General features: G+C 37.2%; 1 protein-coding gene across 3 annotated transcripts in view; it reads right to left on the bottom strand.

Annotated features, from left to right (window-relative positions):
• The window catches only part of ZNF385B (zinc finger protein 385B), a 283,963-nt gene that overhangs the window by 27,682 nt on the left and 240,491 nt on the right, over nucleotides 1-15,790 (bottom strand). For all 3 annotated transcript variants that reach the window (XM_087819738.1, XM_016225156.2, XM_087819739.1), the window contains one exon: nucleotides 15,560-15,670. In XM_087819738.1, coding sequence (XP_087675864.1) covers nucleotides 15,560-15,670 — 111 coding nt within the window. The remainder of the gene's footprint in view (nucleotides 1-15,559; nucleotides 15,671-15,790) is intronic.

Genomic DNA, 15,790 nt, shown 5'->3' with positions numbered 1-15,790 from the left:
ATAAGAAAATGTAAGTAATATAGACAATGATGGGATGGGGTACCATTTTAGGTGTCAAGAAAAGTCTTTCTTTTGTGGGGGTCTTTGCAGAGAGACCTGAATGAAGTGAAGGAGATGATCAGGCAGGTATCTGGGAGAAGAGTATTTTAGGTCTGGGGAACAGCATATGGCTATCATAAGGATTTTGACTTCTATTCTGAGTAGGTGGAAAATCCCAGCAGTGTGTTGAGCAGAGGAGTAACCTTGTTTGACTTCTGTTTATACAATGATCACTCTGGTTACTGTGTGGAGAACAGCTATGTGTACCATGGGGAGGTTGGGGTGAGGCAAAGTGAAGACAGGCCGTCACAATCATCCAGACAAGTGGTGTAAAGGGTTCAAAATTAAAGCCCACTGGAGGATCAGAAAGGCTTCCAAAGAATGATTTTCTTAACCAGTTGTTATAATATTTGGCAGATCTACAATCTTTGGACTTGAATCAGTCATTTCTACAGGATTTTACTTGTATAACCACTGCTAACCATTGCATTTGTATTTTTTAAGTTTACATTGTATTCCTTTTTAAAATTTTTAAAATTTTTTATTTGTTTTATTCTTTTTTAAGAGAGAAGGGAGAGAGAGAGAAAGAAAGAAACATCAATGTGAGAGAGAAGCATCGACTGGTTGACTCCCATATGCACTCTGACTGGGGACTGAGCCTGCAGCCTAGGCGCGCGCCCTGCCCAGGAATCAAGTCCACCACCTTTTGGTATATGGGCTGATGCTCCAACCAGCTGAGCCACACCAGCCAGGGCTACATTGCATTCTTTTTTTGTGTGTCTAGGTAATATAATCACACAATTTAAGAAGTATTTTAAAAAATATACACAATGGAAAGTCTACCTTTCAGACTCATCAACTAGTTGTCACTTTCTGTGTATCCTGCCAGAGACAATTTAGATGCCTATCAAGAAAATATATACATATGTCTGTATTTTTCCTTTCTTTCATTTTTAGACAAATGCCTACACACCACATATGTTGTTCTGCATTTTGCTTTTATCTTAGAGATTTTTAAAACGAGTAATGAGAAAGTTTCCTGATTTTTTAAATGATTGTGTATATTTATTTCATTATATAAATGAACCGTAATTTATAGCACCTTATTGATGAATATGTGGGTTGTTTCCAAAATTGTTCTGTCACCCATGATGTAAAAGTAGGCATTAGATACTTTAAATGATTAATGTCTTCTTTGACAACTAGAAATAATTTTAAGTACTTTAATTGAATTAAAGCAGACATTAAAATTTCTCCTAATTAGTTTTATACCTTAATTTGTAATTATGGATATGTGGTACTTATATGTTCTCCTAAGCATATTTCTTGAAATCAGACAACAAAATGTGCACCTCCTGCTTCAGGCTTAATAAAATAATATGAACACTGGAGAAAAGAAAGGGCTTTGAGATGGGTCTTCAACAATAAAAAGAGTTCCAAAGGCAAGAGGTATGTACTCCCAATGAGGAGAAGACTGTGATAAAGAAATGTCTGGAAAAACCAATTTATGTTTAGGAAAATGTGAATGTGGGTGTGTGTAGAGTAGGAGTGGAAGAAAAGATTAGAAAGGTAAGTGCCAGATTATTTAGGCCTTAAATACTAGATAGTGGGATGGTAGTTAACAAATAGCATACTTAATTACGTAGGTAATGAGAAGCCACTGAGGGCTTTTGTTATAGCAGAATCTAATAGCAGCAAAGGCCTGCTAGAAGGAAAGACAAGACAGGAGAGTAACTAGAAAATTCTTACCACAGTGAGTCAGGGAGTAATGGTGTTCTTAAATATACAGATTTCGAATTTCAGGGACATTATAAACCAAAAGCCAGAGCTTTTATAGAAAAGGAGCTATTCCTCCTAGTAAGACAAGTCTCTCTAACTAAAGATGCTGTGCCTTTTTGCCTTCCCAAGTGTCTGCTATTCCTTCTCTTTTTTACATTTATATTCAACCCCATCCCGCAGCACTTCCTTATCATCAGTGTTTAAACAAGCTCAGATCTTCCCAACCCCAAACCAACCACTGCTCAACCTACATTCACTCCTACCTTGTAACTCTGCTACGTTTCACAGACTGATTTGTTAGATTCATTTTAGGCACATTTCCATTTTCTCTTCTCTAATCAGTCCTCTTCAATCCACCAAAACAGACATCGCCCCCAATCCCTAAATCTTAAAACCAAGAACATCTTTTATGCTTCATCTTGGTTGACTGATCAGGTGCACCTGAGTCTGCTGACCTCTCAGTTCTTCTTAGGAAAGCACTCTTTCCCAGGCTCTCTTAGGTTGGTGTCCCTCCGCCTCCATTTCACTCTTAGGTTGGTGTCCCCCCTGCCCAGTCATTGAATGTCGATATATTCCAAGGCTTAGTTTTAGGCCTTCTTGTCTTCTCACTCCAAACTTTCCAGTCTGCTTCCTATTTGGTCTCACCCACACTACAACTTCCCAACCATCTCTAACACCAATAATTTCCTGGTTTCTCTAGTCCAGATCTCTCTCCTGAGCTCCAGACTCATAATATCCACTTGGATATCTCAAAGCACCTTGAACATAAGTTCAAAACCAAACCTTTGCTATCACTTGTCTCTGCCTTGCTGCCCAAACTACCTAGTCCTTTCCTATCACTCCCTTTCAGCCAATAGCATCACTCTACATCAGCTGTAAGAGCCAAATCCAGGAATCAACCTCATTGTCACACTCTACCTACATCCCAGATTCAATCAATCCCTAAGTCCTACAGATTTCACCAGCTAAATATTTTTCTAATCAAGCCAATTCTGTCCAAACTGCCACCCTTTTTTGCCTGGACTACTGCAATAACCTTTTTAGCGATCACCCAAAGGCTCCTCTTGCTCTCTTACAATCTGTTCTCCACACAGGGGCCAGAGTGATATTGTCAAAATGAAAATCTGATCATGTCATCCCTCTGCTTAAAAAACTCAATGCCTTTTCACTGTTCTTGGTTTAAAATAGAAAATCATATTCAAGACCTATATGGCTGATTCCTTCCTTCCCTCCCTCCCATTTCATTTGGTAGCAGGCTCTGTTTTTCTCTGAGGAACTGAAAGAGTGTGTGGCTGAAATGTGAGTACAGTGCTATCCTTTACACGTGCTTGAAATACTATCTCTTTTCTCTTTTCCTAGCTAACTCCTAGGTATGCTTCAGAACCCACCTAAACATACTTCCTAAAAAAGTCTTTCATGATGCCCCAGACTAGACGACATCCTAACTTTCTGGATTCTTTCCTTCATAGCAGTTCTTACAATTTTAAAAATTATTGATTTTTATAATTTGATTAATTTATTGTCTTTCCTCACTGGAAAATAACCTTCATTAAGACTTGTACCTATAAAGTTTTTGCTTTTCACTCAATCTGTTGCACTTAGCACACTGCCTGAAACATTCTAGGTGTTTGATAAATACTGATTACATGGATGGATGAGTGAATGAATGAAGAAAGAATCTTTATTACTTGATGATAGAATTAAAGTAATGGTAGAGGAAGAAAAAATAATTGGAGCTTACTCTAAAAGTTTCAGGCCTAAATGACAAGGAAAATGATGAAATGATGAACAAAAGATGCAGTTATGGTGGGATGAGGAAATTTTGCAGAGGAAAACGAGAATTCAGTTTGGACATCTATTTAGACTGCTCAAGAGACACACAGTGGAAAGACCCAACAAACAACTGGAAAGAAAATTGGTGGTTGAGGGAAGGGGCTGGAGACATCCATTTGAGAACCACATGGTAAGATGATAAATAAAACCCTGTGGAAGTATGAGATTCCTGAGGAATTAAGTACAGAGAGGAGAAAACCTATTTTTAAGAAAGAATCTTGAGAAACAGCTATATTTAACAGTTAAGAAAAGCAAAAAAAAAAGTCACAATATTTTCAGGATAAAGAAAATAGGCCACCAGGAAAGCTGGATGTACCAGAGAGTAATAAAATACAGAGGTCAAGGGAAGTAAAAATTCCAGAGGAAAAATACATACATGCAAGGATAAAAAAGGAACTATAGTCTTACCAAAGAACAGTAACTTCTTAAATGCTAAAATACTTTTCTGTAATTTCAAAACAATCTCATGAAATAACTGGAAAATAACATGAGGTCTTTATGTCCTGGAAGAACATTTGATGACGTTGCACAAAAAGTGTAGCGGTGGCCATGTCTGTGTGAAATAAGAGGCCTATTTATAGCTATTGCTCCCAGGAAAATTACTGCGCCTCACCCATCACTTCAAAGAGCTGAGGAATGCAGAGCATGGAGAGAACCCAGCAGCCAGGAAAGACTGCAAACACAATGTCAGGTTACAAAAACTGCTCTGAATTCAAAAATAAAAATAGTGACAAATAGTTATTATTAATTATTTGCTATGTACCAGGCACTCTGTTATGTACTTAAGAGATAGCATCTCTTTTAATCCTCATAAAACCATGTGAGGCAAGTATTATTAGCCCAAGTTTATAGACTCTGAAAAGTTAGGCTTTTATCCAATATCACACTGTCAGAAATGGAAGACCCTGAATTCAAACCCAGGATCAAAAGATTAGTCTCTTAACCACTACGCCACTAAAGCAAGGCCCAAGCTCAGGGTCCAAACAGCATCTACTGGGAAAGATCCAAAGCACAAAAGACTGTCTCCCTTTGCTACTCTGGTAAAAGAAGATTTTCATTTCATTGGAGTGAAAGATCTGGAGGTGAAAACAGGTCTGGGGGTGTGACCTTCAAGGTCTTATAGAGTATAGTTTTCACTGTACAGAATGGACTCAATTATTCTCAACCAATCCTTGGGTTATCATAAATGAAAGATTTTTTAAAAATCCCCTTAAGGACCATTTATTCAAGAAATATATATGTACTGTGCTAGGCACCAGAGAGAGAGACAGCAATGCACAAAACATACTGTCCCTGTCCTTATGGAGTCAATAATCGTGTATGTGTGCGTGCGTGCATATGTGTGTGTATGCATGTGTATTTTGAAAACAGATATTAAACAAAGAGTTACATAAAGATGTTTTTAAAAATTGTGATATATTTCATAGGGAAAAGTACTGGGTGTCATAAAATTATTATTGATAGTGGGGCAAGTTTAGACTGGGGAGTCTAGAAAAGCTCTTCTGAGGAAGAGACATTTAAGGTGAGACTGAAGGAAAAGTGTGGACTAGACCAAATGTAGGAGGAGCAGAGGCAGCTTGGCAGGTTTGTGGGAATAAAAGAAAACCATTGTGGCCGAAGTCTGCAAATAATGGGGCCAGTGGCAAGAACTGACAAGAAAAGTGCACTACTAGTTAGAAACCTTCTCTCCCTTCCTCTCTCTCTAAAATCAATATAAAAACATATCCACAGGTGAGAATTAAAAATAAACAAAAAACCAAACAGATAGCCCAGGTCAGAACACAGAATCAGTGATTTATTGATTATTCAGTTAACTTGATCAATATAGATAATTAAATTGGATTAACCTTCCCTCAAAACAATGTCTATTGGGCCTGCAATAGAAATCCATGCTGTCTAAGTTAAAACACTTGACTCAAAAGATTTTCAGAGAAATTCTAACCTAGTCACAAAAATATCATTTGCTTTAAAAAAGAGAATAGTGTTAGACATTGCTAAATGATTACAATTTCAGAAAAACTTCATTAACATAGACTGATTTGGGTGAATGGCATAATGAAATGGTAAAAAAAAGGTTGAAAAGTAGAACATATTTGAACAAGTACTGTTAGTTGATAACTGTTGGCTACCAGAGATTCTTAGGTGATGCATCAAAATATATAAGAATTATTTTAAATTATACCATTGTTTGTACTTCAGCGAGTGCCTTTACACTAGTTAAGTAAGCTTGAAAAAAATGGCTCTGTTGGTATTATAAATCTCTATGCTTTAATCTCCTTTGCAACATCCATCTGTATTTTCTTTGAAGAAAGAATTTGGACCAAACAAAAGTTCAACTCAGCCTATACCTGAACATCACAAACCTCCAATTACAGTAGTCCAAATTAACAAGAATTCTCTGCATTTATAAAAATAAAAACTTAACAAAAGACAATTATTCAACGTCTAGATCTTTAGAAAACTAGCTTGAAGAGAATGTCTTTCAGATATTCAAATTTTGTATTTTTTAAATTTACATCTGCAAATTCTGTAATTCTCTTCTGGCATTTTACAAATATAGACATCCATCATTTTCCCAACATATACAGATGTTAATGAATACCCCCTCCCATGACCATCTGTGTAAATGTATAAATTAAAATTTAAAAAGAGATTATTGGTATTTTTAGTTTAAAAGTGCATACAGAGCATTTTGTTGGCTTAAATATTTTAAATTATAAACTGTAACAAATAACCTAACTACCCCTTTAGTGAATCTATACTCTTGCATTCTTCTCAAATGATATAAGAAAAAGCCAATAAAAACCATGATATAAACAAATAAATCATCACATAAAAGGATTCCATAGATGTTATATCTTTCCAGAGAAAAAAGCAGGTAATCACTTCAAGCTCACAGTTCAGAGATAATGAAAGCTACATTTCAGAGAACATTCAGTGGGCATTATCAAGATGAAAAGGAAACTATTCGGTGATTGCGAGTATAAGTCAGCACTACACATCTTCCATGCTAAATGCAACATGCATTTAAAGCAGAAGTAGAATTTCATTAACAAACATTTACAAACGTCAGTGGTATACTGAAGTTGGGCAGTTCACCTTCAGGAAATAAGAAGTTTTACTGTCTGCAAATAATTTAAAAGCAATAATAAAATTGACTAAAAATCAGCTTGCTTTTTATTATCACTATAATCTAGCAATTCTAAACTTTGTAAGAAAGTATTTCTCCTTGAAAAAAATTGCTGGTCTAAGTTCTAAACAATTGCTGTGGTTACAGTTGAATTTTAGCAATATATGTAAACTTAAAACTAGCACATTTTTGTTACTTACCTTTTAATTAACTACATGAAAGTTCATATAGGGAACTTGCAATTATATCAACGTTACCAATGGAAGCTGTGGAACGTTCACTTTGTGAGAAGGGAAGATTCAGTCACCTTGGAGAGGTCCTCTGAAGTGAGCATGGTTTCAGGTATGCAAACAGGCAAATAATTTTAGGGGGTTCATGGATCTCCCTACAGCCTAGTCATGGACAACATCCTTAAGGAAGCCCTATCTATTTTAGCTCTCGTATTTAATGATTCTTCAATTTTTTCTCCTTCAAATCCTGATATCTCTCAGGCGTCTCCCCTGGTTTCACCTCCTCCATGAACCCCTGAAACTGCAGAGATAGTATATGTGGAGAGTGTCTAGGAGCCCCTGGCAGAAGAACAGGCACCCATCCAAGGCTAGCTTTCCACTGGCCATTATTATTCTAGCTCGTGTGCTGTCCCCTTTCCTAAATTTATATTACCCTGGAGCTAACATCATGCGGTTCAGCAGTGTTTTTAAGTGCATCGTTTTGTTTCCCTAGGTAGATAATTAGGTGTTTGAAAATAGGGAACTTGTCTTATATTTCTTGAATCTTCCTTTCTTGGCAGGAACTATTCTGATGCTCTTTTGTCTCTGGTCAAGTTCACTGCTTCTTTACTCTCCTTGAAGAGCTCACATTAACCAGCAGCACTATTTTCCTACAAAGTCTTCTTAGCTTGAAATTTTAGAAATTGGCTAGAGTAATTCTTCCTCGCATGCTCTCCTCACGCCCCCGCCCCAGTCGTGTGTCATTAGGTCTCTTAGGGCCAGTCAGGTTTCCCCCAAAACCTGCTCTTCACGCTGACCCACCGCATCTAAAGTTCTCTGGCCCCGGGCAAATGCTGTCAGTTATTTCTGAGAGCTGCCTGAGAGATGAAAGCAGCTAAACGTTCCGTCCTTTGCAGGTTGTTCAATCAGCCACTTGGAATAGACAAGATTACTTTTTGTCGCATGCAGGTTTTTTTGTTTTGTTTTGCTTTTGCCTTACGTAAGTAATACCTTTTATCTTGTTGTAAAGGTTATGAAAAGTAGTCAATTGTTCACTCAAGCATACAGAATAAAAGACAAGCTATGAGACAGCAAAATGCCTAAATGAAGCCTGAATATAAACTTTAAAGCAGCAACCAATCATTTAGGAAACCTATAGGTATTCAGCCTAGAAATTCTACCTGATAGCTAATCATATGTTGAATAAATTTTTAGCTAAAGAATCCTAAACCACAAAAATTGAGTGAAACATTATCTTGTTAAGGATTCCACAACTAATCTTAACTAAAGCAACCCATACCAAGCAAGGAAGGAAAACCCACAAGCTTTCAGCAGTCTTTTTCCAGTCCTCAAGGAGCAAGGCAACTTTTAGATGACAAAATCACCACGAAAATGACTTGAAAATCCTGCCAGGAATCTTTTACTTCTCCTATGAGTTACAGGAATTTTACACAGGGAAAAAGAAGACCCAGAGTATTTTTTAAAGGTGTTATTAATGTTTGGTCAGCAAAGCAATATTGAGTGGAAACGTGCCAAAGCTTGCAGTAACGATGGCGAATTGTAGATACCATACTTAATAGTTTCCCAGATATGTTTAGGTACTGTCCTTGTAACATTCACATTTGCTGTTCTTCACATCATACTAGGCTGATCATCTTAACTTTGAATATTATTAAGTACATATAAATAGCTAAAGTAACATGTCATGTAAACATCTATATGTTTTAAGAAAAGCCAGAGAAATACTGAATAAAGTGTATTGCCTAATTTCCCCATTAGTTAAAGATAGGATCTGAGGAGTCTTTATAAGTCATAATGCTCACTTTTTAAAAAAACTTCCTTTTTATCCTAGTCTTCTCTTTCAGTGATGAATTTAAAATCAGTCCTAGCCCGGCCAGGCGTGGCTCAGCATTTCAGCATCAACCTAGGATCCAGGAGATCGGGGTTCGATTCCCGGTCAGGGCACAGGCCCGGGCTGCGGGCTCCATCCCCAGTCGGGGCCGTGCAGGAGGCAGCCGATCAATGACTCTCTCATCATTGATGTTTCTCTCTCTCTCTCTCCCTCTCCCTAAAATCAATAAAAGATATATAAAATAAAATAAAATCAGCCCTAAATTATCCATTCCAAATAAGGTAGTGCTGAGAAAGACTGACATTTTTATAATATTACAGTGTTGCTTTAGAGGCAAGTTAAAAAAAAAGAAAAGTAACTAATAAATGCCTCAAAAAACATGACTAAACTTTTAAAGAACTTTGTTACACAGCAGCTACTGAAGGCAACTTAGCGCGGTATGTTCCTGCTCCCTGTAATCTTGCTGTATTTCTGTCATATTGAAGCAAAAAATGTTCATCATTTTTTCGCCTCTGTCTACAAAGCAGAGAGTTACCTTCCCAAGCTCCTGAGATTTATGCTTTTAATTACCTCCTATCTGCTTCGCTACCTTCTATACCTATGAATCAATATAAATAGTCTTATTTATGGGGAAAATGTAAAAAATTTGACCAAAGCAGGCTATCACTTTCCAGATTTCCATTTGATACTATCAATTCCTTCTCTCTTCTGTGCTTTTTTCTTGACAAAATCAGTTGGTTTTTAAAACTCATGCAATTACTCATTTATCTAATCACTTGTACTGCTTAATAGCAGATGTAAACTTTACAACTAGCTTTTGGGCTCTAATCCCACCAGTGAGATTAGTATCATTGTGGTATCTCTTTATTTAATCATCAGCTGCAGAATTCAGTGTAACTGTGGTTTTCTCCAAACCCCCTTCTTCATAAACTCACTTTTCAGTGAGGACCTGCTTTCGTGGCTCATTTCGTTTCTGAAGGGAGGTCACTATCAGCATAGGTGAAACCTGGCAGGCTAGGCACCATGTGCTTCAAACTCTGCCTCTCACATTTTATTGGCACCAATTCTTTAAAAAACCCCCAACAAATTACATATATATTTATAGATAATTGCATATGTACAATGTATATATGATTATATAAATATATCATAGGTTAATAGAGAGGCTGCTAGAGGAGCTGCTCTCTATCTGAAGGGCTTCAAGAGAATAGAGTAGATGTTTATGGGTGGCAGGCAGTGACTGTATGTGAGAGAAGGCAAGAGTCAACCTGCAGAATTAACATGTATAGATAGATATCTGTTGAACATATCTGACGGTGACGTAGGGAGGGTCAAATATTGAAAATGAACATTCAAAGTTTTACTTAACATATCAGTTATCAAATGTGATGTCTGAAAATTCAGAAAACATAGGATAAACTCATTTTTTAAAACAGTATGTTGGTTAGCGTTTCAAACAATGTGCTCAACACGTGCCCCTCACCGTCACCAAGGGCAGTGCCTCTGAGTTTAAAGCAGTGAATCCAGTCATTAACCTAAAATAAAACCAACTTAATAAAGACACTATGAATGTCCAAGAAAGAACCAGAGGGAAAGAGAAGATACAGCAGAGAAGATGGGAAGGAGCAACTTGATGGTCTAGTGGAAGAGAGGACGTTTGCAGAGGGAAGAGAAACACTGATAACTCGTGGACAGAATTTCTAGAGTTAAAAGCAAGCATGAGGTAGCCAATAGCAAAACATGGACTCCCTTAGAAGAACTGATCCCTCAGAAGATGCAAGTAAGTGCCCTTGCGGCCGAGTGCCTCTCCTGCTTCTGCTGCGAGGGCCACCCGCAACTGTGGTGTCCGACGGTCCCTGTTTCGGGCCGCGCTGACCCAGGGAGGGAAACAGCTGCTGCAGGGACTCGCTGCCTCAGGGCAGCTGGTGGAGAGGTGCAGCGGGGTAGGCATGGTGGCCAGAGGAAATGCAGGGTCAGCCCCGAGCACGGGAAAGGACACTTACCTGGACCCAAAGTTGTGGCTTTCTCTCTAATCTCATGACTGCTGAGATCTCTGCAGGATGATCGAGAGTGCCAGGGCCTCTCGCAGAAACTGCACTAATGCCTCTGAGGTGGCAAATGGTGGATAGGCCAGTTTGTTTATGCAAGACAGAGAATTTGTGTCATGTGAACTGCTTAAAGAAATCAGCAAGTAGGCCCAAGTTTAAAACTAAAAAAATGAGAGATAGGCAGAGAGAGAGAGAGAGGCAGAAAGACCCCGGAGGGCATAAGTAAATAACCTTATTCAAATGAAAACTGCCAGGATGACAAAGATGCAAAATGCAGTGGGAAATGGCACTGCAGACATATCAACCGCACATTAATGCAGTCACATGGGAATTGAAGGTGATCACTGAACGATTTCACTTTCTCAAATTTCAGAGAGATTTAGAGTAAAGAATAGGAGAGAGAGTCAGGTCGCCCACAGAGCGTTCATACAAATGGTTGGTCCCCCTGCCATTTTAACTTCTAAGCAAACCTTTAGTTTCCTGCCACGTGTAATGAGTCTAACATAAATCAATGAAATGGCATGAGGTCATCTCCTTATGTCTTGACATGAGGAAACAGAACACAGCAAAAGGAACGGTGAGCTAAGATGAGAGCCAGAGATATTAGATAACCGAAAACCAAAACGAAGGCAGAGAACAACACAACAAGATTAAAAACCCAGAGGAACCACAAAGTAAGATGAAATACAGACAATGTAAACTGTGAGCGATTTGAAGTCTATAATGCTATTCGAAAGGCAATACTATAAATTTGACTAAGCCCGTGGGGTCAGCAATTAGGGACACTGCATCTCATGCTTAATCAATTGTGGTATTAATGTTGAGTGTCAAAATTTCAGGGTCAATTCCTGAATTAAAATATATAAAACTTGATTTAAAAGATCATTATGCTTTCATCCCCATTTGCCTATGAAGTATAAAGGACCCAGTCATGTATAAGGGTATTTATAATGAACTAGTCTGTGATAATAATAATAAAAATAAAAGATGATCACCTTTATTTTTAAACATTTAAGAGAATCAAATTGCCCTGATTTTCTGTAAGAATCTGTTGAAGGATCAGTTTCCTTTACCCTTCTGTTGCTATTTCCAAGGAACTGATATTAATATGCAAATTAGAAATTATGTGGGATCTGCCAACTTACGACCTAGCCAAAAAGAGAAATGTTAGCCTCAAAAATATTTTAGAAGCCTATATTAGGAGCTAGTTTCCTGTATTTTGGTATGAAAATCAAAAGCCCAGTAATTTTGAGTATTATTTAAAAACCAACTACAGAACAGTACAGAAGACCTATTTTCCTGGAAAGCCTTAATGTTAGAAACATTATTTCCCATCTAAAGAGTAAAGATTCAGATTTAGGCTTATCAATTTATGACTATACTACATTTGCAGTACACTCATTCATTCATTGGAGAAGAAAGGGGCATTCAGGGTTGGGATAACCCCATTCAGGGCTCAGCTTAAACCATGTTAGCGGGGGTGGGGGTGTTGGGAGGTGGGGATGTTGGGAGGTGGGGGTGTCTATGAAGAAACTTGGGATTTGGGTGCTGTACACATTTGTGCAAATGTCTGGGACTCAGTTGGAAAGACCTATTATTCCTGGACTACAATGCCTGCCCCCTGGCAAAGTTAATGGTGTTAATTTGTAAAGGTTCATTTGGGAAATGTTTGTGATTAATGCTTGCTCATTTGCATAACACTGTATTGTGTAAATAAAGCTGTAGCCTTTTGCTTTCCAATAGTGGAGTTCAACTGAGATGATGAAAGCTGGACAAAGGGGGCTACTATGGGACACTTAAACTAGGTCACATTGAATTTTAATGCATGAAGCCTGCCCTGCTACATTTTATATGGGTAATGGAAAAACTGCAGAATGCAGTCTGTTTACTGTGCAAATCTGCCTTCCAGATTGTTCAATAACCATATTTTCTACCCTGAAGAGTGAAGGCAATTCAGTCTCAGGCTGATTTAGAAATGTTATTAAAGAAAATAAGGATGAGCATCTTCTCAATTCTTACATTAAAATGTAAATAGGGTAATTATAAAATAATAAACTCTCCCCCAAATAAAAAATGCTCGGTTTCAGAGCTCAGTTATGCAGATTACAGCACCATTACTAAACGGAGAACATGTATATGTCACACTTGTGAATTTGCCATCCAGACTACGTGGCTTTACTGCCTAGAGTCTAAGTAGACTCAGAAATTTTCTTTCTTTCTCCACTATCAACAGAGCTTTTGAGTGGTGACAAGGAAGCTGGTGGCCACGTGCTCACATGTATGCATTTGTCCCAGGCCATAGAGTGAGTACAAAGACAATTACTGACAAGCCCTGAAGCTCAAGTGAAAGGTGAACCTACTCCCAGAGCAAGTTCGGGGTATAGAATGAAGACTGGCCCACTAACCCCAGCCAACCCATGACACAAACGAAAAACAAAACTTGCTGCCATTCTTTCTTGGTCTTAACTGTTCCACCGGTAAAATGAGGGTGTTTATACCCTGTTCTTCTAGCAGAAATGCCATGGAAATGATTTCTTATCATAGAACTAGAAAGGTCCTTCTGAAGATCATGTAGTCCATTTTAAGCTACATCATAGGAGAGGAAACTGAGGCGCACAGTGGTGAAGTGATTTATCAAGTTAAGACTTAGAACACATTCAAAGACTCTTAATTGAGTGTTCTATATTAGATTGTGGCCTCTCTATGTATGCAGTAATAAAAATATAGAGCAGAAGGCCTGGAACAGGTCCTGGGAGGATCTGATAAGGTTAAACCTTAGATGCTTTCATTCACACTGTTAATCAATTTGCTGCTGGGCTCTGGAGCCTGGTACGGTGCTTGGCATAAAATAAAAGCTCAATAAATGTGAAGGAAATGAGCAAAGTTATTAAGGGAAGCAACATTATAGAATAGGAAGAGCTGTGGATTTAGAAGCAAGAGACCTGAATTTATGTTTGAGCTCTGTCACTTGCTGACTATGAAAATCTATGTAATTCTAAAAGATTGGAAATGACCTGAATGTCTGCCAATAAGGGACTACTTAAATAAACTATGGAACATCCACATGTAGACTACTGTATTAGTTTCTATAGTTGTTGTAGCAAATTATCCCAAACTCACTGGCTTAAAACAACACACATTTACTATCTTAATATTTCCAGAGCACTGTGTTCTTTTGGAGGTTCTAGGGGAAAATTGGTTTCCTTGATTTTCTAGCTTCTAGGGGCTGCCCACATTCCTTGGCTTGTGGCCCCTTGTTTCACCTTCAAAGCCACAATGGCCAGTAGTTGTCCTCACATCATATCACTCTAACCTTCTTGCTAAATGCTAAATATGAAGCATGTCTTCAGGTGAGCATTCCTTTCATAAGGAGTCAGTTATGTAGGGAGTGTTTTCATTTTATATTCATAAAGTTATAGATACTTTAATTTCCCTATTTGACTGTAGAAATTTGGATAATAAGTATGCAAAGCTGTTAAATATACTTGGATCTATTTCACTATTTATTATTCTGTATTTTCTTGCAAAAGTCCTTTAATTATTTTACCTTAAATCTAACAGTAATATTGTACTTTAGTATATCTCTAGTAGTTATGTCTCTATCATTAATTAGTCTTCTATTTACAAAATATGTCATATCTCCAATCACATTGATTTTTTTCCCAGTCAGGCTTACTGAGTTATACTTTACATATAGTAAAATTCTTTTTTAGGTATTAAGTTTTATGAGTTTTGAAAAACAAAAACAGTTGTGTAACCACAACAACAATTAAGATATGCACCTTAAAAAGTTCTTTCATGTCCTTTTGTAGTCAATTCCCTAAACTCACCCTCAGTACCTACTGATCTGATTTCTGTCTCCATAGTTTTGTCTTTTGCAGAAAGTTATATAAGTGCAATTATATAACAGTACACAGAGTATTTCTTATTTTAGTATTTCCAATAAACACGAATCCTGTAACATACTCTTTGCAAAATGGCTTCTGGGGTGAAGGCATTTAAGAAATATCACATATCATATGTAATCTCCAGATTCAGATTTGCACTGGCCATTGGCTTTATTTGGTAATTAAATATTATAAATATTCTAATATTATTTATTTTGATTTCATGTTATTTTATTTCTACAGTATAATTAAGCTGGCCAGGTAAAATAATTTACAAACCTTTCTCTATATTTCCATGTTTTAGAAAATATAAATTGTATAGTAAATTATTTTCTTAGGTATTTAATATGATTTGGCACACACACACATGAAATGTGACACTTGTTATCAAGAGTAATAACAACGGTTTTCTTCAGCATTCGTTGCATTTTAATTATTTTCATACTTCCATTGCATTTTAAACTTTAAAACATATTTCCTGCTATTTGAGTATTTTTCAAAAGTAAATATAATTGGTCAGATTAAGTGTAAAATGGTACAGGTGAGTCTGATTACATAGAGAGAGCCTTGATTTTTTTATATTAGCCATTCTTTTGCTCAAGTTTCTAGTGTTTAATCGAAATCCCTTGAAAACCTGGCACACTGAAATAGTGGGCCACCAAGAGGAGTGTCTGCTACAGATTATGTAAATAAAAAAATATATATATACATATATATATATTCAGAACAATCAGACTTTCAGCTTGACAGACTATAGAGAGCAATGAAAAGGTGATACTCACATCTGAATTAAAGCGAAGCTGGCAGACATTACAAGAAATAACTTGTTTCTTCTTTGGGGGAATGGACACTCCAAATGTGTGGTTAATGACTGCTTTTTGCACAGGATCCATCTGAAGAGCAAATGATAAAAGAGTCAATTTATAACTTCAAAGGATAGAAAATAGTGTGAGCAAGTAAAAGTAGCTGTATTATTCCTTAAGGTTTTACTTTTCATTCCCAAACAAAGATAA

Source organism: Miniopterus natalensis, chromosome 8 (genome assembly GCF_054644295.1).
Source record: "Miniopterus natalensis isolate mMinNat1 chromosome 8, mMinNat1.hap1, whole genome shotgun sequence".
Taxonomy (NCBI): Eukaryota; Metazoa; Chordata; class Mammalia; order Chiroptera; family Miniopteridae; genus Miniopterus; species Miniopterus natalensis.
Note: the sequence above shows the minus strand (reverse complement) of the source record. Positions and strands in the feature narration are given on the sequence as shown.